At 39.8% G+C, this 23,447-nt stretch overlaps 1 protein-coding gene across 2 annotated transcripts in view; it reads left to right on the forward strand.

Moving 5' to 3' along the window:
- The window catches only part of SUMF1 (sulfatase modifying factor 1), a 90,359-nt gene extending 76,628 nt beyond the window's left edge, over window positions 1-13,731 (forward strand). For both annotated transcript variants that reach the window (XM_077858007.1, XM_077858008.1), the window contains 2 exons: window positions 3,038-3,097; window positions 12,626-13,731. In XM_077858007.1, coding sequence (XP_077714133.1) covers window positions 3,038-3,097; window positions 12,626-12,736 — 171 coding nt within the window. In that variant the 3' untranslated portion in view covers window positions 12,737-13,731. The remainder of the gene's footprint in view (window positions 1-3,037; window positions 3,098-12,625) is intronic.
- The last annotated feature ends 9,716 nt before the right edge of the window (window positions 13,732-23,447 follow it).

Genomic DNA, 23,447 nt, shown 5'->3' on the forward strand with positions numbered 1-23,447 from the left:
TGTTTTGTTTTTGCTGTTCCTTGCAATCATCCAAGCATTAGAGACATTAATATTTTGGTATCTGGGAGTGGAGCAGCTATGGGTAGTAGTACCTTCAGAGATAACATTCACCTGGGTCCTTGTCTGTTTCTGGGTGGAGTCCTTGTGCTCACTGTGGCTTTTTACTTAGATTCTTAATACAGGTGGTAGAGGTGTGGAACACTGCAGCCTCTGTTCTTGTGAGCACAATAGGCAGAAAGATGAGGCATTCGGCACCACCACTGGTAGCTTCCTAAGTGGTTTTAACCTGCACTAACAAACTTGATCATGAGAGACAATTTTAATTTGATGTATTGATCCTTTCTTTGACAAATAGAAATGAGGACATTTCCCTTCGGTATTAGTTTCCGAGTGCTGCCACAGCAAATCACCAGACTTGTTTGTTGAAACAACAGACATTTGTTCTTTTATTCTCACAATTCTGGAATCAAGGTACTGGCAAGGCTGTCCTTCCGCTGGAGTCTTTAGGGGCGAATCCTTCCTTGACTTTTCCTAGCTTCTGGCAGGTCCTGGGGATCCCCCGCTTGTAGCTGCATCATGCCAGGCTCTCTGCCTCCATTTTCACATGGCCTCCGTGGGTGTCTCTCTGTGTCCTCTTCTGTTATAGGGACACCAGCCATTGCATTTAGGGCTCACCATAATACTGTATGACCTCATCTTAACAAATTACAAAAATTACAAATCTTCAAAGTCCCTATTTCTATATAAGTTCACATTCTGAGGCTTTACGTGAATGTGAATTTTGGGGGGACCCTATTAAAATTGATACATGCTCCTAGTAATTTTTCTGTGTTTCAGCAGGGTAGGGGTTGGTTTATTTGTGTTTGCAAAGTGGTAAACATTTCAAACAGCTGTAGCTCATCCTTTGTCATGTTTTATGGCAAAAAATAGTTGTATTTATAAGAATCATCTGAGCAGTCACCTAAATCAAGGACAGTATTAACTACTGTGGTTGTGTCAGTACATGACGACTCTCATTAGTGTTTATGTCACTTTACTGAGTGTCATATTTATTCACTGCAGCCTTAGTTCATTGGAGACAGTGATGAAAGGGAATGATTTTGTTCTCACTCCTTATTGGCACATCAGCTACTTCATGTTCTTAGATGTAACTTGACAAAAGAATTTAGTCTTGCATGATATCAGATACGTGGTCAGAATTTAAGCTGTCATTTGGTGCACTGTAACAGCATTCAGAAAGCCACACACATTGGTGTGAAGCAGTGTACTGCAAGAATTCCCAAGCAAGAAATTTAATGTAGGGGAGAGTGGCCATTATGTAGGGTAGCGCCACAGATAGAAATGTGTTCCTTTCAGCTTCAGACTTCTATAGAATAATAAACACCCCCAGCAGATTCTGATGTAATGTCTGACAGATTCCAGACATGCCTGAGAAGCAGGCTGTGCTGGCAGTCATTATTTTCACAGGTATAGTTTGCCCATTTATAACCACTGAAAGTTTATTAGTGCAGCACGGAGCACTTAAGGCCATGGCAATACTGTGGCTCTGCAGTGAAATGAAGAAAAGCCAGCAGCGTGGTCTATGACCCTTTCTAAGTACCTGGAAGTGCTTAGAAAACCTGAACTTCTGCCCGCATAGTTGACATTTGCAGGTCAGTATGTTAGTCAGGCTTGGAGAAAACATGGTTCTTTTAACTTCTGCCACTTATGTCTGAGCCCTTGACTCTAGGTACTTGACAAGAAAAAGGAAAACTAAGATAGGCGGTATTGTTCAACCTTGTCTCGTTTTCAGTAGACAAAAAGCAGGCAGCTGTATGATTAATTGACTTTTTGTATAACAAAGGAAAAGCAAAAAAAAAAAAAAAAAGAAAAGAAAATCCTTGAAGCCCCCAAACTTTCCATATGTGGTTCTGGTTTGTAGGAGGTTATTGGTACCTCTAAGATGTTTTTTGCATGACTCATGTGTTTTGAGGCAACTAAAGTTTTAAGATGTTCATTTCCAGTGTACTTTTATCCGAAGCTCTCCTTAGAAAAAAAGTCTTGCTGTTTCAGGCTTTGGTTTTCATTGCAGTGGTAGCCATTATTTCTTCTGGCCTCCTTGTAGGCATTGCCCAATTTCCTACATTCCTAGTCTCTAAACAGGGAGCATAATGGACTGGAGCCAGGCTGCCTGGGTATGAATCCTTGTTCTGCTATTTGCTTATTAATTTACCTAGAAGTTCTTATGGACAGGTGTGTCTGGCTGGCTCAGTTGGTATAGCATGTGACTCTCCATCTCAGGGTTGTGAGTTTGGGCCCCATGCTGGATGTAGAGATTGCTTAAGAATGAAATCCTTTTAAAAAAAAAAAAAAAAAAAGAAGAAGTTATGGAGATTAAATGGATTAATATTTGCATCCATGCTTGTTCATAGTAGCACTACATAAATCATTTTGAAAAAGATAAACTATGTTCTGTATCTCGATTATGATAGTGGTTACATGCCTATACATTTGTCAAAACTCATCAGACATGTGCATTTAAAAAGGATTAAAAAGGTTACGGTTTACTGTATGTATACCTCAAAAACCTGACCTAATTTTTTTTTTTAAATGAAAAGCAGAATCCTTCAGTCAGCAAAGGGTTTATTAGGCGTCGCATAGTAGGATTACAAAAAGGCTAGCTAGTCTACTTAAACAAGCCAGTTGTTATGCAGGATAAATTTGCATATCAGCATGAGAAGGTGATAGATGCTGCCAAGCAGCTTATTAGTCATCTAGAAATGCTATTATCAGGATTTAGAAGGGGGATTGCTTGCTGTAGTCACAAAGATTTCACCAAAGTGGGAACCTGAGCTGGACCTTAGAGGGTAGATAGGATTTAGAGAGGTGGGCATTTAGGGTTCATGAGTGCAGGTTCAAGGCCCAGGGGCAGAAAAGCATGTGGAGACTTGAGGCAGCCATGAAAGAGCTGGTTGGACTAAAATGACTGTTTGGACTCTCTGCCAGTCTATGAGAAATATCTGTGCTTTCTGGACTAATGAGTTCTCTTCATCTGCAGAAAGGCCCCCCTTCTGGGAAAGACCGAGTGAAGAAAGGTGGATCCTACATGTGCCATAAGGTAAGTCAAGTCATTAAACTCTGTATTGGTGTACTAACAGCAGGTTAATAGATCCACTATAAACATTAGCCCTAAAATGTCCCATCCACTTCTGCTCATATGTACCTATCCTCATCAAAGCCAAAAAGAATAACCATTTCAGATTTGGACACAGGCATGGGAAAAAAGAAGCAGAGATTGTGAATGATCTATTGTCAACCAAATTCCATCTGTTGAATCTTGACCCTTTGAGAGACCTTTATTGTCCCAAGAACCAGAGTGGGCTATATACTATTTCCAGCATGTCTGTTCTGGAAGTAGACCCTTAATTTATTTGAGATTTCTAGATTCTCTGTTGAGATTAAGGTGAAAGCTGGAAATGGAGGGTGGATTGTGGTGTACTGGAATGGAAACATCACAAATGTTCACATACAAAGTATATGCTTTGTGAAATAAGCATCAGTCTCAGAGTGTTTCTGCTCTTTGGGCTATGATTTCAGTGTCAGAATTGGTTGTTCTTAGGTAATCATTGTGAGTTAGTGTTTCATGAGTAAAATTTTTGAAGAGTTTGGAGATTGAATACCACCTCTTCCTTTTTTCTTTAAATCGTATATTTTTAGTATCTCCAACACTTCAGCTTCTTTCTATCCCTATGCAAAGATGGCATTTTGCAGATGGTTATTACAAGAAGTTTTCCATGGTAATTCAGTTAGTCCAGGCACTTAGAGACTTAAAACAACCCATAAGGGCTCCAAATTAAGTGACTTATTTCACAATGGGTGTAGTATCAAATTTTACCTTAAAACAGTGGTTCTCAAACTTTATTGCACATTGGAATTATTTGAGATCTGTAAAAAAGACGGAAGGTACCTGTTCCCCCCTCACCTCAATTTGATTTCTCTAGAGTATGACCTGGGCATAGGATTTTAAAGGTCTCAAGGGGATGAAAACATACTGCAAAGTTTGGAAACCACTGGTTGGTCTAAAGAGAATCTCTGTAGATTATGTGTATGTGCGTGTGTCCTCTGTATTTCTTAAAAATTTTATTCCAGTTATTTAGGTGGAAGTTCATAATTGAGTTTACTTAATGCTTTACACCTATGTTTATGACAAGATGTAGGCAAATATATCCTTACCATACTGATTTTAATTTGAAAATAAAAGCATTGCCCTAGGTCATCCCAGTACTTTTAAATGTTTACGTACATATCAGTCTTTAGTCTCCAATTTTTTCTTTCATTCAAGCTATTACTACAAATGTATCTGAATCCTCTTGTTGGGGAAACAGATTTCCATGAAAAACAGGTGAATTTCTCTTTGCAGAATAGTATCTCAAACCTTAATTTACCATTAGTTGTTTCTGACATAGGATACTTTTAAAAATGGAGAATCCATTTAACTCCATAAGATTTGAGGACCAGAAGATTTTTCCTCAAGAAAATAGGGAAAGTGATGCTTGTAAAAAAACATTTTAAGTATGAACACTAAAAGTATTCCATTGCCATGCATATGGATGTGTTTATGTAACATTTCATATTTTTTGCTTATTTTAAATGTTTTCATAAGCTTCCCAGCTTATTCTTTTAAAATATCTTTTAACCTAATATATGTTTTTAATAAATATGTTTACATGGTATAATTGGTTTATCTCGTGCTCTGCAGCCTTCATAAAGTCAGCTGTACTAGTACTGTTTTTGTAAATTCTTTTGTTTTTTCTACATTGGTGGTTATATCATCTGTGAATATAGACAATTCTTTTAAAATCTTTTTTAGTTTCTTGCTCTATAGCATTGGCTAGAACCTACAATATAGTATTGAATATGAGTGGTTAAGAACAAATATTTCTTACCTCATTTTTGATTGTAAAGGATTAAACATTCAACTTTTCAAAATTAGGTATATGAGCTGTAGAGTTTTTGGAGATAATTCTTTTTAAGCCTAAAGGTTTCCTTTTATTCCTAGCATTTTGAGAGGTTTTTTTGGAAATGGATGTAAATTTTGCTGGAAGCCTTTACTATAGCTATTGAGATATTTGTATGGTTTTTCTTTTTCAGTCTGTTAATATGGTAAATTATGCTCATAGATTTTCAGTTTTCAAATGTTAAACCATCTTTGCCTTCCTATACTGTGCTTGCTTAGTTATGATGTATTATCTTTTTTTATATGTTTTGGACTCAATCTGTTAAAATATTGAGCATTTTTGCATATATGCTCATGATGGGTATTAGTCTGTTGCTTTCTTGTCTGGTTTTGGTATCATTATATTGCTGGGTTTATACATTGAATTGAGAAATATTCCCTCATCTTGAATTTTCTGGAACAGTTCATGTAGAATTAGCAGTACTTCTTCCTTAAATACTTGATAGAATTCCACCAAAGAGACCATTTAGGAGTAGAGTTGTATCCATAAATTTAATTTAGTTAACACAGCAGGGTTATGCAGATTATCTCTTTCTTCTTGATTAAGCTCTGGAGTTTGTGTCCTTCAGTGAATTTGTCCATTTCAACTGAGTTGTTAAATTTATTGGCATAATCTCTACCTTTTCATTGGCTGTTTGTATCATTTACATTTAATATGGTTATTGATATGGCTGAGTTAAAATTTGCCATGTTGATATTTGTAGTCTTTTTTGTCTCATCTGTTCTTTGTTTCCTTTTCTCTCTTTGACTTCTTTCAGTTAAGCGTTTTTAATCACTCCATTTTCTGTCCTTTGGCTTATTAGCTAAAACTCTTTGTTTTAAAATTTTACGGGTTCATTAAAGCATATATTACACATCTTTAGCTTTTCTTAATCTACTTGAAAGATAAGTTTTAATTTAGTCATGTTCAGAGTGATGAAGAGATTATTCCAGAAGAGAGAATAGCAGAGTAATAAGACAGAGTAGGATCGATAGGATTTTCCAGTAAAAAAGCCATTTAGCTCCAGGATTTTGGTCAAGTTAATTGTAGATGATATAGACATTTAACATCAGTTTGGTATTTCAGTGATATCAGGAAAACAACAGTGATGGCTATGAGTTATTTTCAGAGCACTTATCCTTTTCACTAGATTAAGAGTGGCAGCTATAATTAAATTATTGAGTTGTGGACTCTGAAATTAGATCCGGGTTGGAATTCTATAACTGCTCCTTGCTAGTCTGTTACCTTTCTTACTTAACCTTTCTAAGCCTTAGTTTTTACATTTGTAAAATGCCCACCGTAATTGCACCTACTACTATAAGGTTCTTATGAGGAATGAATGGACTGAAATATATCAGCATCCAGTATATACTACTGGTACCATCATTGCTAACCATCATGTTTATTATGATTAGATTGTTTTCCCCCTTTCCCTTTTGAATAAGGAGCCAACTAATGAACTAACTAGAGAGCTGGAATCCTTGAAATGATTCTTATGACATAGGTGAAGATCAGTAAAAGAAAGGAAATCAATATAAAGAAAAAAAATGTTGTAATTCATTTTGAAAAAAATCACCTTGCTTAGAAGGTGACTCACTTTTGATCATGGACTAGGGCTAGTTTGCATGACTAACATAAGCTCTGATGATTATTCATAACTTGTTGAAAGTCCACCCAAAGTACAGCTTCAGTAATAAAGAAAAACTGAGAGACAACATGGTGTTGAGTTAAGGGCCCAGACTCTTAAATGGACTTGAAAAGGCTATAATCATGGATCTACAGCTTATGGAAAGTGACCCTAGGCACACTATTAGCACCTCTGTGCCCAGTTTTTCCTATGTATACAATGCAGATGCTTAATAATATCTACCTCAGAGGATTATTTGGAAAATTAAATGAATTAATACATGTTAATTTCTTAGAACAGTTCATATAGTAAGTACTCAAGAAATACTAGCTGTTGTTCTTGAATGTTGTTAGACTAATCCCTGTGGAGTCTTTAACCCAACCCATAACGTGTAGAAAATCCTTACCCTCCTTCCACTTTACACCAAGATTACTAAGAAAGGAGTTGATCTAGTGTCAATGGCAAGAGCAGTGGGTGTGAAATCAAGAGACTAGGGTCTGCTATGTGATTTTATATGATGATTTTTATCATAATGAGCTACACTTTCCTTAAAACTTCCATTTATCCCTGAAAGTCTTCTACTCATAAAAACCGCATTGCTGTCCCCCTTGACTTCAGAGCCCCAAGGCCGGTAAGTCATTATCTTAAATGGATTGTTCTGAGTACAGGATCACATTCTGAGTGTAGATATTGAGATCAGTTTCACACAGTAATTATCCATTTTGATGAAAAAAGGCTAAAGTGGGTCCTTCTCACTACCTCTGTTCTTAATTAGTAAACTGACCCATATTTCGGTCACTCAAAGACCTAACATCATTAATAACCATTTTTGGTGCTAAATGTAGAGCTGGAAAAAAAGAAAAAAGCAATGAGGACACTTAAAATCAGGCCATTTTCTTCTTTAATTATGTGCTCTATTAGTCCCTCCATTATCAGAATTTAAAATGAACTACTTATTAATAAATGTTTGCTGAGTGAATGACTTCATTTGAAATGGAATGATGATGTGAACTGACTCCCTTATTGTGGTCTTGACCTTTCAACCTTTAACTTATGGTGAGACTTGCTTTTTAGTGTTTAGTTCTATGCAGTCATTTGAATTAACCGAAGATTTTAGGGACTGCTGTGAACTGATAAAGGACTAGCTGTTTTTGTTGTCACTGATTTTAAGATTTTATTCTTTTACCAAAAAAAAATTCATTGCATAAAAGTTAGAAAATAAATAATAAATATAAAAATGACAGTAAAAACCATTCATTCTGCTTCCTAAGTAAACTGTTGAGAGTGTTTTACCCACATTTATTGGTGCACTTTCATTCCTACTCCAAATGGGATTATTTTCTGTGTGCCAGGGTCTTCAAATATGGCTATGGCAAAAGTCTTAGACATTATGGATCTCTTTGCTACTGTCTTACATCATAGCCTCACAATCCTTCTGAACACAGTGTTCAGGTTGGGCACAGTTTATCAGAGTTGTTACAGCCTGAATTTTGTGCCATATGAGCAGCATCTTATTTTAAAATCATTTTTTATATAATTTGAGAGATAAGTTGCATGTAGAAATATGACATCCAACAAAGACCTTGGTCCCATACCCTAGTTACTAGGGATATTACTCATCTTTGTCATTCATATAGCAAGTAACTTCTGCATGTATGTAGCAAACGTACAGTTGGCCCTTGGACAACACAGCAGTTAAGAGCACCCCCCCCCCCATGCAATAAAAAAATCCACATAAAACTTTTAACTCCTCCAAAACTTTACTGATGACCTCCTGTTGACCAGAAGCTTTGTCAATAACATAAGCAGCTGATTAATACATATTTTGTATGTTTTAGCTCCTGTATTCTTAAAGTGAGCTAGAGAAAAGAAGATGTTAAGAAAATTATAAGGAGAAGAGGAAATAAGTTTACAGAGCTGTACTGTATTTATCCGAAAAAATACACCTGTATATGGAACTTAGTGCAGATCAGACCCTTGTTGTTCAAGGGTCAGCTGTAAATCCATATTCAGATACTGGCAGCATTATCTTTCCAACAGAAGCTATTTAAGTCCTATGCAGACGCTGGCTAATACTTTTGTTAGTGAGGAAGCACGTTAACCCCCAAACATAGATAAGACAGTCAATGCTAGTTTCTATAATTAAGAGTGTTGTGTTCATTTTAAAGTAACAGTTACAATAACTTCTATGTGTCCAGTGCTTTACTTTTTTTTATGTAAAGATAAGGTGAAGCATTTTGACATTATTCCAGTAATAGCCCCGTTTCATCATTGGGCGACGGATTCAGAAAGGCTTTGCTTGTTGCTCTTCCTGATGAGTAAGTGAACACAGTGGTTGTCATGATTTCCATTTGTATCAAGCCGAAATTCTTTCTGCTGAGAAGACTTCCTGTAATGTAACTCCATCCTATTTATCTACCCCTGTCTCCTGCTTTATATATATATATCATTTATTACCTTGATATAGTGATTGCTTTTGCCTGAAATTATTGTTCTCCAAATCTATGGGCAACTCAACTCACCTGGTGCCATCTCAGCCTTCCCCAGCTGCCTTGTCTAAAGTAGCCACCTACTCAGTCCCACTCTTCTTTCCCTATTTTACTTTCTTCCAAGATGACCCCAACCAGGAACAATCTTGAATTCATCGGTTTATTTATTGCCTGACTGCTCCCTGTTGAATGTAAGCTTCCTGATGACAGGTGCATTATCTGTCTTGTTCTGCCTTTTATCCCTCCTGCCCAGAATAGCATCTGGCATGTTGTAAGATCTCAAATATTTAATGAATAAATAAACCATGCTCTGACATAATCAGGCTATGCCTTGCTATTCCCTTAACTTGCCTGAGTTTTTCCATTTTCATGCCTACAATGTCATTGTTTTCTCGACTTAATATACCTTCTTTCCTCTTTCCTAAATTCTATAAATCACTTCTGTTCTAGCTGCAGCTGGATCCCATAGCAGCAGCACCTAGAAGCTTGTTAGAAATGCGAATTCTTGGGGCGCCTGGATAGCTCAGTTTGTTGAGTGTCTGCCTTCGGCTCAGGTGGTGATCCTGGGGTCCTGGGATCGAGCCCCACGTCAGACTCCCTGCTCAATGGGGAATCTGCTTCTCTCTCTCCCTCTGCTGCTCCCCTTGCTTGTGCTCTTGTCTCTCTGTCAAATAAATAAATAAAATATCAAAAAAAAAAAAAAGAAATGCAAATTCCTGAACTCCACACCAGATAGACTGAGTCAGAATCTTTGGATGTGTGGCCTAAGAGTAGGTACATAAATTCTTCAGACTATTCTCATATGTATGCTCAAGTTCGAAGACCACCGCTATAATCATTTAAATCCAGTTATGGCCAAGTTTTGCCTTCAAGAAGTATTTCCAAAGTCTTACCTAAAGACTTTGACATTCTCCAAGGGACAATTCCTTTACCTAAATTAATAAAAACCTCAGAATCTTTTAACGCTGGTATGGTTTATGGCTGTTTGATGTGTTGTCATTGTTCCCTCAGCCAGCTTGTGATATCCCGTAGGACAGGACCATGGCCAGTCAGGCTTCCTCTGTGGGTGTGCACAGCAGGCAATCAGGAAATACTTGTTTGTTTTTTGTCATTTGTGGTAGAGTTATGGAACAAGAATGTTCATCTCCAGGTGCCTGCCTGCCCTGAACTTGATTCTTGCCCCAATGTAGAATTCACTACACACACTTGGTAGCATGGGGCTCTGGATTATCTATTGGAGTTTGATTCTAGAGATACTCAAGCACTATTGCTTCACAGCAGCCAAGTGAGTAAGGCCTATGTGGATGAGACTTCTTTGGGAAAAAAAAAAAAATTTATTTATATATTTAAGAGAGAGAACGGGTGAGCATGAGTTGGGGGGAGGGGCAGAGGAAAAGAATCTCAAGTAGACTCCCCATAAGCCCAGAGCCAGACTCAGCACTCCCATCTCCAACCCATGAGATCAAGACCTGAGCTGAAACCAAGAATTGGACGCTAAACCGACTGAACCACCCAGGTGCCTCTAGAATGAGGCTTCTGCTGCATCCTCCTGTGTGGTAACCTCTAGTCATTATAGAGCTTCCATTGCATGTCAGGCACAAGTACTATAGCAGGTGTCATCAATTTTTTCATTATTTCAGGCATATTTTTTATTCATCTTCTCTCTGCCTGCCTGAATATTGGTAGTATGTTATATTCCTCACTGGCCACAGGGAAAATGAGAAAACCGGTTGCTGTTTCTCGCTATCTGTAGAAGACAAGCCACTATATCTTTCTTTTTATGGTGGATATACTCTAAACAACTTCTGTGGCAGCTTAAGAGATTATTTTTATGAAGATTAGAAACACTTAACTTCTGTGAGAAAAAGAATAAGAATTAAGAAAAAATAAAAACCACCTGTCATGCAGACCTGTTTTTCCCTCCACAAATTCTCTCTTTTCCATGAATCCCAAAGTTATTCATTTTCTTTGTGAAGTTTCTTTAACTGCCTGGCAGAGACTTTAGTTTACTGGGTCAACTCAGCATTAATGCTCCTGCTATACAGGATAATTATGCTATTTTCATTCTCTATTATTTTGTATCAAAGTACAATCCTAGGATATAAGAGTTTCATGCATGGTTGTTTTGGAACATGGAAAGCTTTGATGTATTTAAATGAAGTAATGTTTGGTTATTCACTGAATACCTACTAGGTGTCCAGTGATAAGTGTTAGGCTTTCTTGTTTGGGCAAGTATGTGTGTACATGCAGGACAGATGTATTGGGTGGTGGGGGGGGGGAAGCATGAGATGTGCTGTCTTTCTATGTAGGAGTATAGAATTTTGCTACAGAGGCAAGCACACCATAGTCAGATCTGGGTTCAAATTCTCCTTCCCTCAACAAGTGTATCATCTTGGATAACCTGTTTAATCTCTTGGGCTGTTGTGATTCAGTGAGCTAACAGTTGAAGTGCCTAGTATCCCTGGCGGGTGCTAAGTGCTCAATGTCTGTTGGTGTTTGTGCACAGGGATGTATGTGTTCTCTGCTCCTAGGAAATAAAACAGATACAAAACATCTCCCACACAGTAAAGGATAGCTTTATAACTAATCCAAAAGCAATATATTTCCTTTTAAAAAAGAAAAAAAGATTTTGCTTATTTGTTTGACAGTGTAAGAGAGAGCACAGGCGGATGTGGCAGAGGGAGAGAGAGAAGCAGGCTCCTTGTGGAGTGGGGAGCCAGACGTGGGGCTCCATCCTAGGACCCTAGGGTCATGACCTGAGCCAAAGGCAGGTGCTTAACCAGGCACTCCCAAAAGCTGTGTATTTCAAAAAACGTTTTTTCACAGCCTTTCCTACTCTTTATGTTCCTAGGCTTGCTGTTTAATTTTTGCCACTCTGTTGAAAATAAAATCATATCTTCATGTTGTTATAGTATTTTCTCAGTTGCCATTTAGCTTTATTATTTGGTTTAATGTCATATAATCTAAATGTAAAAATAACTTTTTAAAGTTGAAAGTAATATATACTTATCACAGGACATTTGAATGGGACTGTTTGTATTGTGGTACATTTTGAATCTGCAGTTTTTCTTTCTTTGGCGTATGTAATTATACAGCTTGAGATCGTACCACACACACAGTTTGTATTCTGACTTTTTCATTTAATAGTGTATCATGAGAATTTCCTCTGTCATTAAGTATTACATTAAAACCCGACTTTTAACAGCTGCTTAATAATCTAACATGTGGATGTGCAGAACTTCTGTGGTCATTGCTTGTTACGTGGTTTTTTTACTGTTCTAAGTGATGCTGGCACTAACATCTTCGCACCATATCTAGGTCTGTTTATAAGGTGAACATTGGATTATAGTGGTGAACTGTGAATGTCCAAAATGTACATGCTCAGTGTGCCTGCGGGGTGTTCACGGGGGAAGCGCTGTCTGCTGGTAGGCATGCCGTCCCAGAGCTGGCGTTCGGGTACAGCATGAATCTGACCGCTGAGAGCCTTTCTCCGAGAGTCTGAGAATCCTCACCTTTCTCTCTGTCTCTCACAGTCCTACTGCTACAGGTATCGCTGTGCTGCTCGCAGCCAGAACACACCAGACAGCTCTGCGTCCAATCTAGGATTCCGCTGTGCAGCTGACCGTCAGCCCACCACGGGCTAAGCCGAGATGAGCCTTCCCAAATCCAAGAAGTCGTGTCTAACCTGCCCTCAGCTTTCCTCAGAATGTTGAATGACCTTGACTGAAGAGTTCCCACTCTGAGGTGGGTTGCATGCCTGCCCAGTGGCCAAAGGAACTGCTTTGCGAGACCAAATCGCTGACCTGCGTCAGCACGTGTGCTTTATTGTGTGGCGCATTTCGGGAGATGATCGCTGTGCTTTACTTTGGAGAGTCTTTGGAAGAAGGGGGTGAAGGAGACCTTGAGCTAAACTTCAGAAGGCATGTGTTCTTCCCAGGCTCTGCCACCAGGGCTAGACCTCAGGGTCCCGCGCTTGACCTTCCAGGGCCTCAGTGACCTCATTTATCCAGTGAGGGGACGCACAGCATGATCTCTGAGGCCTTCTCCAACTCACAAATTCTATGCGTATATCAGATTCTATTGTGATTTCATAGTAAGAGTTTATGACAGATTATTTTTTAGCTATTTTTTTCCATGTGTGAACCTTGGGTGGTACTAATCATGTAAAATAAGAGTTGTCGTAGGTATTATTTTGAAAAAAGGATGGGGTGGTGGTGATGAGTCTTTATATTCATACTGCACTTTGTGTTTTCAAGGAAATCAGTGTCTTTTACATTGTTATGATGAATCCCACGTGGGCTCCTGGGGGTATGCTCAAGTTCAGCAATCTGAACGTGCAGGAATGTCTGTGGGGTGACTCGACTGTGCTTTATCTTTTAACATTAAGTGCCTTTGGTTCGGGGAGGGGTAGTTATAAGCCCTATTTCGCCCCTCTCCCCAAAGCCTTGGGTGAATGTGAAATGTGTACTCTACGAAGAAACCTGTCTAATTCTAGATGGAGAAAAGGAATGAGAACCTTAAATTAACTCTATTCAGGGTATCTGGTATTTTATAATAGGGAAGTAGGAAATCTTGTTGGTTGTGGAATATCAGATCCTCTGAATCATGCACTATGTTGAATAAACTGGTATCCACTAAAGCAGGCTTCGCTCTCCTTTTGTTTCCCTCCATTGTATTTTCTTTTAAAGAAAGGTCTTTGTGATACGTATATATTTTGTTGGCTATAAAGCTTTCGTGTCCATTAGCCATTTGATAACTTTGATGCATGAGCAGTTTGTGGGAATTTTTATTCCAGAAAGCAAGGCTGTTTGGCCAGGAACCTCATTACAACCTTACTTCTTTGTGCTTGGGTGGAAGAGGCCGAGGCGAGGGCACGAGCTTGGCCGGCAGTCCTGTAAAACCCGGCAGCTGCTTCACGTGTCAGGAGAACACCTTGTTTTAGAGGGATGGCTTTCAGCCAGATGCCCCTGTCACCAGGATCCCGTCACGATTCCCCAGTCCTTGAAGACCCTTAAGACATTTCTAGCATGTCATTTGAAAGAAATGGCTCATCTTTATGTTGGTTGTTCAAAAATTAAGTCAGGTCATATTCATGAGCGTTCAACCAGCACTTGGTTGCTACTTCCGTGCATAGCCGCCTGCTAACATTAACATATTTGTCTTGAAAAACAGTGGTGCTGCTGTGCTGTTCAGCTACTTTTTGTTAATCTCTCACTTTGTGGATATGGAATGTTTCTCTATAAATTTCAACCAATTGATGGCAAAACAAACCAAAAAATTATTTGCTTAATTGAAAAAGCTAATGTAAAAAATAAGGTATTTTATTCTTAAAGTCACCACTAAAGTGCAGTTTTTGTTTTTACTTGTTACCTCCCACCTGCTTGTATTCTTTTTAACATGGTTATATTTTTAGTGTGTATATTTGGATTCTTCTCTTGTTAATGAATGTTCTATAGCATAAATATTTTGGGGTGTGTTTTAGCTTAGTCTTTACAATTGCATTTTTAGCAGCAACATAATATTGAAAAGCATTATAAAATGAAATCCTAACAAACCTTTCATTTAAGAATTTCTAGGTTACAAACCAAATAAGTGCATCCAACTACAGACACCCATGACCACTACTTTATACTGTTGCATGCTGACACGTGAACAGACAAAATGGCAGTAGAATAACGTCAGCTTTAATGCCATCTATGCATTCTGGAAAAACCTCACCTTCTGCAAAATTGCACACAAAAAATAGAGGACGTAAGAGAAAAGTAGGGCTAGTGGCAGAGCATTCAAAACTTTAGGAACTTTGTAACTAGAGCATTAACAAAAATACTATCCTATGAAACCAGTAGAGCCCTTACTTCTCCAGTGGCACTTGTAGCCAGCACTACAGCCAGTCAGCCCTTTGCAGCCTTACACACTTGGGGTTCCTTCTTCATTCTCCAAGACCAGTCCTGGAAGACATTTGCTTTTAAGGGAGAACACTTCAAAAGTCAAAATCTGGGGCGCCTGAGTGATTCAGTCCATTGAGCATCTGACTCTAGATTTTGCCTTAGGTCATGATCTCAGGTTCCTGGAATTGGGCTCCCTGCCAAGCAGGGAGTCTATTGTCTCTCTCTCCCTCTGCCCCTCCTCCTGTGTGCTCTCTCTCTCTTAAATAAATAAATCTTTTTTAAAAAGTCAAAATATGATTGGGGTGTGCACTTCTTCATTGCTTGTTTTTTGTTTTTTTTTTTTTTTAAGGAGTATGGGCAGTATCTTCATACTGTCTTTTCAGAGATCCTAATTAATGTGGTGGAAGATGTGGCAATTCTTGAAGCCACCAAACAAACCACTGCTTACACCTCATGAGATTTTAAATTTATTTTTTCTGAAGGTTTTATATATTGCTAAGGGTTTCTCTTAAAGTACAAGAAAGTTTACCCCTGTTTATCACAAAGCACACTTCAAATTGCATATGTTCCAACATGACTTCCACATTCTACTGTCCTCCATTGTCTGTTTACTGATCACTTATTCTGCACTAAAGAAATACTTGTTGTAGCAGTACAGACTACTTGGTTGATGCGCCAGTACCAGTATTGAAAATATGGGTTTTGTTTGTCTGCTTTTAAGGAGCTCTTGCATTAGGTCTGTAATTATAACTCTTATTTCTTGCCCCATGGAAGGATGGAGGGAATTTGAGGTTTGCTCTTAAATTAGCTTTGGTCCTCCTTCCTGGACAATCTTAATTGATTTTCAGGACTGTACCTGATGAGCTGAGTGGGAAACAAGTCATATCCTCTTTTTTAAAGCCTTATAAACATGATAAGGGGCGCCTGAGTGGCTCAGTCAGCTAAACATCCAACTCTTGATTTCAGCTCAGGTCATGATCTCAGGGTCATGAGATTGACCCCCGCATCAGGCTCCACACTCAGCAGAGTCGCCTTAAGAGCCTCTCTCTTCCTTTCCTCTGTCCCTCACCTCCCTCCACTCCTTGAACTCTCTCTAGCACTCTCTCTAAATAAATAAAATCTTAAAGCCTTGTAAACATGATTAGAAGAGGGTAGGGGATGGACAGTGATGGTGGTGGTGATCAAGTGTGACACTTCCTTTGTGGAAAATATCAAATTACATGGATGCCTCAGACTTTTTTTTTTTTAAGATTTTATTTATCTATTAGTGCGAGAGAGCATAAGCAGTGGAGACGGAGAAGCAGGCTGCCCATCAAGCAGGAAGCCTGATGTAGGGCTCGATCCCAGGACCCTGGGATTATGACCTGAGCCAAGGGCCATTGCTTAACAGACTAAGCCACCCAGGCTGCCCCTGGATACCTCAGACTTTGTGTGGTTCAGCCTGCAGCTTAAAATGGAATACAGATCTCCATCCGTTTTTACATTTTTTTATTCCTTCCTCTCTTCTCCTTCCTGCTTTTTTTTTTTTTTTTTTTTTGACAAAGCCTCTTTGTTTTCACTATTGCACCAAAGAAATGAAAGGTGCCATTTATTTTAGTAAGCATTGATTGGGGGTGTGGTGGAGTAGTGGCTCCACACTAGTGTATTGGTAAATTCTATATTCCCTAGATTTCCTTCACCAAGAATTCTGTTGTTGACATAAAATGAGGCAGCAGGCCTATGATCCGTGAGTATCTCAGAGATCTAGTCCTCTTGCTAATCACTTTTTCAGAACAGATCATGTTTTCAAGTTACACATAGAATCATTTGTTGCATATGGTAAAAGTCGTAGTTGACAGTGAAAGGAATATTTTTTTAAAGATTTATTTATTTATTTATTTATTCAGAGAGAGCGAAAGAGGCAGAGACACAGGCAGAGAGAGAAGCAGGCTCCATGCGGGGAGCCCGACGTGGGATTCGATCCCGGGTCTCCAGGATCACACCCCGGGGCTGCAGGTGGCGCTAAACCGCTGCGCCACTGGGGCTGCCCGTGAAAGGAATATTTTTAAAAACACATGGAAATATGTTTTCTGAGACTTCAGGAAGTTCATAAAAGAGACCGGGGTGGGATTTATTTATTTTTTACATGGTATTTTGCAAGCATTTCTTCCTCCTAACAAATACTAGCCCTACCATTGGCAATATTTCTCATAAGGGAGTTAACCTACAGGTTGGCTCTTTGGAGGAAAACAGGAGGTACAGAGCAGGGCTGTCATGGGAACAGAGCCAGGCAAGATGCAGGCTGAGTGTGAGTGATGCCCTTTCTAAAGACATAGGAGTCCCGAGTGGCTCAGTTGTCCAGTTTCTGAGGGTAGCTGGATACCTGCATTTTCATGTGAAGTCTTTTTTAAATTATGTTGCCAGCCAATTCAGATGAAAAAAAAAAAAACAAAAACAAAAAATCCACACAAACAGCGAAGACCTAATAAATTATTTCCAATGCCAGATTTGACCCGGGAGTGGGGATGCCACTTTTCAATCTAGATTATGAAAATTTGATTCATTTCATGGAACACAAAATCTCGTGTATTTCTTTTTTTAAAAATCATTTTATTTTTTTATTTTTTTTAAAGATTTATTTATTTATTCATGATAGACATAGAGGCAGAGACACAGGAGGAGGGAAAAGCAGGCTCCATGCCAGGAGCCCGACGCGGGACTCGATCTCGGGACTCCAGGATCGCGCCCTGGGCCAAAGGCAGGCGCCAAACCGCTGAGCCACCCAGGGATCCCCCTTAAAAATCATTTTAAATTCAGTTTGTCAAAATATAGTATTAACACCGAGTGCTCATCTCATCACGGGCCCTCCTTAATGCCCGTCACCCAGTTACCCTATGTATTTCTATCTGAAAAATACTGCTCCCGTGCCAGTTGGAAATGTCTAAGTGTGAGAAAGGGCAGTGGCTTGGCCCAAGGACATGGTACCTCATGAGACTCTCTCCTCCATCCCCACCCCTCCCGCCTGAAATCATGTGCCCCTGACGGTCTGTTCCCATTAGCTTAAGCACTTATTACTGAAGTTTGCAGATTCCTATCTGAGAATAGCAGAAATGTTTCTTTCTTGCCTTTGGTTTTCATTTCATTTATTGAAACTTAAGTCTGTATAATACAGACTACCCTAGAACAGACCTCATATTTATGGATTTGCTGGCATCGGTTGTGCTATTAGTGAAAGCTGGCCTTTGTTGTGTCAAATGCTTGAAACACCATGGAAATTATTAACTCCAAGAGCCTCACGTGGAGCCTTGGCAGCGGGCCAGAACTTCTTCCTTCCTTTGACTCTGGTGTTTAGACCATGAGAGCGGGAGTTTAATTTTATGATTAAGCAAATTCATTACAGATCATATTCAAGTAGGCTATAAAGTGAGAAACACTCTTTTCTGCAACTTGTCCTATTTAGGATCAGAAAGTTGAGGGGATCAGTGCTAAGGGGTAGAATTTTTCAGCTCAGATTCTAATCTGCCCCTAATGTTAACTGACACCAAAGTCATCATTATGAGAAGCCTGGTTAGGCCTTTGGAATCAGTCACAGTTGTCAGGCAAGAAGGTGATTCCATTTCAGAATAATTGAAGGTCAGATAAGATTGCTCTCCTGCTTCCCAGTTTGGACCACGTTTGACAAACTCCTGTTTTCTTTGCTGAGGAAATGGAAGACTGATCAGAGCAACTCTTTTCCAACATGTCAGTTTGGCACCTCAACAGGGTAACGTTAAAAGCTCTGAATCAACGCTTAGGGGAAAGTGAAACCAGCTAACAGACTATCAGGAAAAGAGATAAGCCGAGCCTTGTCAGGTGGCACTGATAAAAGGTTCACCTGCTAATGAGGAAGGGCCCTTTGTGGTTGCTTTTTTGAAGGCTACAACTTTGCTCTGCTCTAGACACTCTAAATAAAATTGTATTTATTACTTTTAAGTGACATGGAAGGATGTCCCTTTAATTTCTTCAATTACTGTCTTTAAAAGGCCAGTTTAGCATCATGTGAGGAGAACATTGGAATAAATCATCTGGGATCGTAACCATACCCCACTACATACTTAACTGTGCGACCTAAAGGCAAGCAATGTCCTCTCAGGTAAAATGGGAATAGTAAGAGTACCTTACCGCTTGGGATTGTGGAAAGATACGGAATGATGCAAAAATGAAGTTTAGCACAAAGTATTTGAGTAAGTGTTTACTAGGTACTTGCTCCTATTATCAATATGATTATTAAAGGTGGAGGAGCAAGAAGGTACTGGCAGATGGTTCTGGTCCCCAGGGGTTACTGCCAATAGGAGCATGATGGGCCAGCAGTAAGAAAGAACAAAGAGACTGAATAAAAAAGCGTGAAACCTCTATCTCAAACATTGAAAAAAAAAAAGGGGGGAGGGCTCGCATGATTGATCCCCAAATTTCTGTTAATACTTGAATTTGGGGCAACCTGGGTGGCTCAGCGGTTTAGCGCTGCCTTCAGCCCAGGGCGTGATCCTGAGTCCCAGGATCGAGTTCCACGTCGGTTCCCTGCATGGAGCCTGCTTCTCCCTCTGCCTGTGTCTCTGCCTCTCTGTGTGTGTGTGTGTGTGTCTCTCATGAATAAATAAATAACATCTTAAAAAAAAAAACTTGAATTTGAAAATACTCAATATTACGTGGTCCATCTGTCCCATAAAGTTCTCATTAAAGAGGATCCAGTTATTGCTACATAAATTGTATAATTCTTAAGCTTTTTCTCTTGAATCCACCACACAAAGAAACTGCTTGGTTTAATGCCGATGCAAATATCATTCTTGGGTATCATATGATACCATAATTAATTCTTAACAGTATTTAAAACAGTGGGGACTGTGGGTGGCTCAGTCAGTTAAGCGTCTGACTCTTGATTTCAGTTTGGATCGTGATCTCAGAGTGGTCGGATCGAGCCTGGCATCCGGCTCCCTGTCAGGCGGATCCTGCTTGGGATTCTCTCCCTCTCCCTCTGCCCCTACCCATCCCCACGCTTGCACACACACGTGCTCTCTTTTTCTTTAAAAAAAAAAAAAAAACAAAACCAAAATAATAGTAATTAAAAAGGAACACAGAAAAAGAAGGGCAGTCCATTGGCCCACAACATGTTCCTCAGCCTATGAACATTTCTGTGGTGTTTTCAATGCTAGAGAAAACAATTTACATTTCAGTTTTAGATGATTATTCAGGAAATTCTGCTTAGTCGTTGAAATTCTTCTTTCTCATTTAATCCTTCTCTGAGATTATTGGTCCAGGACCTAGATTCTCACTTCATAAATTATTAGACTTAGAAATCAATATGATGTACAAAAAATAGTTGAGGGTTTGGCACACAGCACTCAGAGGCATTAGTGAAGTGGGCAAGTCTCCAGATGTGGCCTGCGGCCCCCGGAGATCTCCAGCTCCCTTCCAGGGGGTTGAGTCAAAACTATTCTCATAATACTATTAAAATGTTATTTGTCTTTTTATTCTCATGATTTCATGAGTGTATGGTGGGATTTTCCAGAGCCTACATAGAATATAAGCTTATATACTTTTATGTTTTAAAAATGTCCTAGTCTAGGGGATCCCTGGGTGGCTCAGTGGTTTAGTGCCTGCCTTTGGCCCAGGGTGTGATCCTGGAGTCCTGGGATCGAGGCCCGCGTTGGGTTCCCGGCATGGAGCCTGCTTCTCCCTCTGCCTGTGTCTCTGCCTCTCTCTCTCTCTCTCTCTCTCTCTCTCTGTCTGTCTGTGTCTATCATGAATAAATAAATAAAATCTTTTAAAAAAAGTCCTAGTCTTAATTTTTAATATGCTAAATGTCTTTAGATATAACCTACATTATGAAAGCTTCTCTCTGGGGTCTTCAATAATTTGTAGGTATGTCAAAGGGTCCTGAGAGCAAAAAGTTTAGGAGCTGCTGGTCTAGGAGAAAAACAAGGTCCGATAGTGTGCGAGTTTGTTTTGAGAATAATGACCAGCCCTCTCCATCTCTTTTGAAAACAGTCAAGAATTGAGTTTAAATGACCACAAGAGAAAGTGAAATTAACCGTTAAGGAGCGGGATCCCTGGGTGGCTCAGTGGTTAGGCATCTGCCTTCAGCTCAGGGCTTGATCCTGGAATCCTGGGATTGAGTCCCACATCGGGCTCCCTGCATGGAGCCTGCTTCTCTCTCTGCTTGTTTCTCTGCTCCCCCTCTCTTTCTCTGTCTCCATGAATAAATAAATAAAATCTTTAAAAAAATAACTGTTAAGGAGCACTTCTGTTCATCTTGGAAGATCTATGAAATGCAGAGGTGATATATGGACTCCCGTCCTTTGAAAGACAATTCTGTGTGTGAACTATCTCAAATAGTCTCATACTTGGAATCACTTTGATATAGGAATCCCCAAAAGGACCTCACAAGTTTAGGTGCGCGTAGTGTAAAATCCCCTCCACTATTGCAGCCTCTACTCAGGGTGACATGGTAGTGGGACCCTGCATGTCACCCATATCTGCTCCCTCAGATGGCGGTTACATTGTGAAGCCAGTGAGAGAGATCAAAGTTTTACTTTCATGAAGCAGCTCACTTTCTCCTGGTGGATTTTGTCTTCATTTTGCCATAAATTGTGATTGTTTTGCCTCTTTACTTGGCTGGTTTGTCTTCCAGCCAACAATTTTAGTCACTCCTTAGTTGGGCACTGTGCTTGGTGCTTTCTGTACATGGTCTAATTTAACCTGCAGGCAATCTTGGGAGGGACCAGTTATTTTTGGTTAGTATTTCCAGTGTGCACTTAGGAAACGAGGACTCACAGTGTTTTGAAAGGTGCTGGGGCGACACAGCTGCTTGGGGCAGAACCAGGGCTCATAGCAGTTTTGAGACATTAAATCCGTGGTTTTATTGTAAGTTTGGGTGGGGAGGGGAGGAGTGAGGAGGGGAGCTTCCTGGGGCAGGAGATAGCCTCAAGGAGAAGAAAGGCCAGGAGCAGGAAGGTGGAACGGATTCGTGGTTAAGAACACAGACTCTGGAGCCAGACTGTCTCGGTTTAAATTCTTGTCCTACCACTTGCTAGTATTTTGACTTTGGGCAAGTTACTGAACGTATTTGTCTTAGATTTTGAAAATTAAGTGGAAGTACTTCTAGAAAAGGTCGAATTCTAGGCAGGAAGGTCTAACATAGTCAGAATAGGGTTATCTGCATGTAGACATTTGACCTGTTTTACGTCCATTCTGAACTTTGAAGGTTGATGCAGTAATCATCCTCCATGTGGTAATGAGATATCCGAGGTTGAGGCTACACATTTTCAAAAGGCATGTTTTCATCACGTCTTCCCCTCCCCCAGCATGCTATTTCTTTTTATTAAATGATTATGTATCCATAAAGAAGTGGATTTGGAGGTGGCATGGGTGGGGGAGGCCGGGTGTATGGGAAACACCGATCCTCTGGACATAATGATGAAAAGTTATCAGCTCATTTGTACCACGTTCAAATCCATGAAAGGAATACAGCTGATAATGACCACTGAGATCATGTGTGAAGAATGAAAGGAACAGTGTCCCGCACCAGGCTTGTTGAATAGCACCGTGAAAAAGCAGGAGAAGCTTCCTTGATAAGATTAAATACCCTGGTCCTTGTGAGACTAGGCTTGAGTTTCTCACTCACTCTGCTGCTGGGCTGAAAACTGGATGCAGTTTCAGGGCACTTTCCAACTCAACATTTGCCTCTGTTCCAGAACATTTGTAAATACTCAGTTTTGTGGGGAGGGAAGAAAACCTCACTAATATGGGAACCACATTCACATTTGTAATTTTTTATTTATTAACAGAACCTTTTGCTCTGGGACATATTAGGCAAGCCAAGGACTGAATTACATTGATTATTACTTGTGGGCTGTTAGCTTTGGACAACTGCTTTAGGAGCCAGCCGTGTACCTCCATCTGTGGGAATGTTTTGGGAAGTGGCAATTTACACTGGTTTTATGTGTAATGTTCCCCCTCTAGTGGTCAGACTTTTTTTGGTTTTTGCTGTTTTTTGTACAAATGCTCTCTAGAGGTGGAGAACTTTTTGTTTAGGGGTACTCTGGATTTGGGAAGTCTAGGAAGAGGGGATGGAAAGGGGAGTGCAAATCTCTTTTCCATAGGAAAAAAATATTCTTTTTAAAAAATTTTATTTATTTATTCATGAGAGACAGAGACAGAGAGAGAGAGAGAGAGAGAGAGAGAGAGGCACAGACACAGGCAGAGGGAGAAGCAGGCTCCATTGCATGCAGAGAGCCTGACGTGGGACTCGATCCCCCATCTCCAGGACCACACCCTGGACCGAAGGTGGCGCTAAGCCACTGAGCCACCCGGGCTGCCCAGGAAAAAATTATTCTAAAGTATTTGTCCATTCTAGTCTCTAGCTTTTTATTTTTTTAATTAAAAACATTTTAAAAAGTAATCTCTATACCCAACATAGGGCTCGAATTTATAATCCTGAGGCTAAGAGTCA

Source organism: Canis aureus, chromosome 19, assembly GCF_053574225.1.
Source record: "Canis aureus isolate CA01 chromosome 19, VMU_Caureus_v.1.0, whole genome shotgun sequence".
In the NCBI taxonomy this organism is placed as follows: domain Eukaryota; kingdom Metazoa; phylum Chordata; class Mammalia; order Carnivora; family Canidae; genus Canis; species Canis aureus.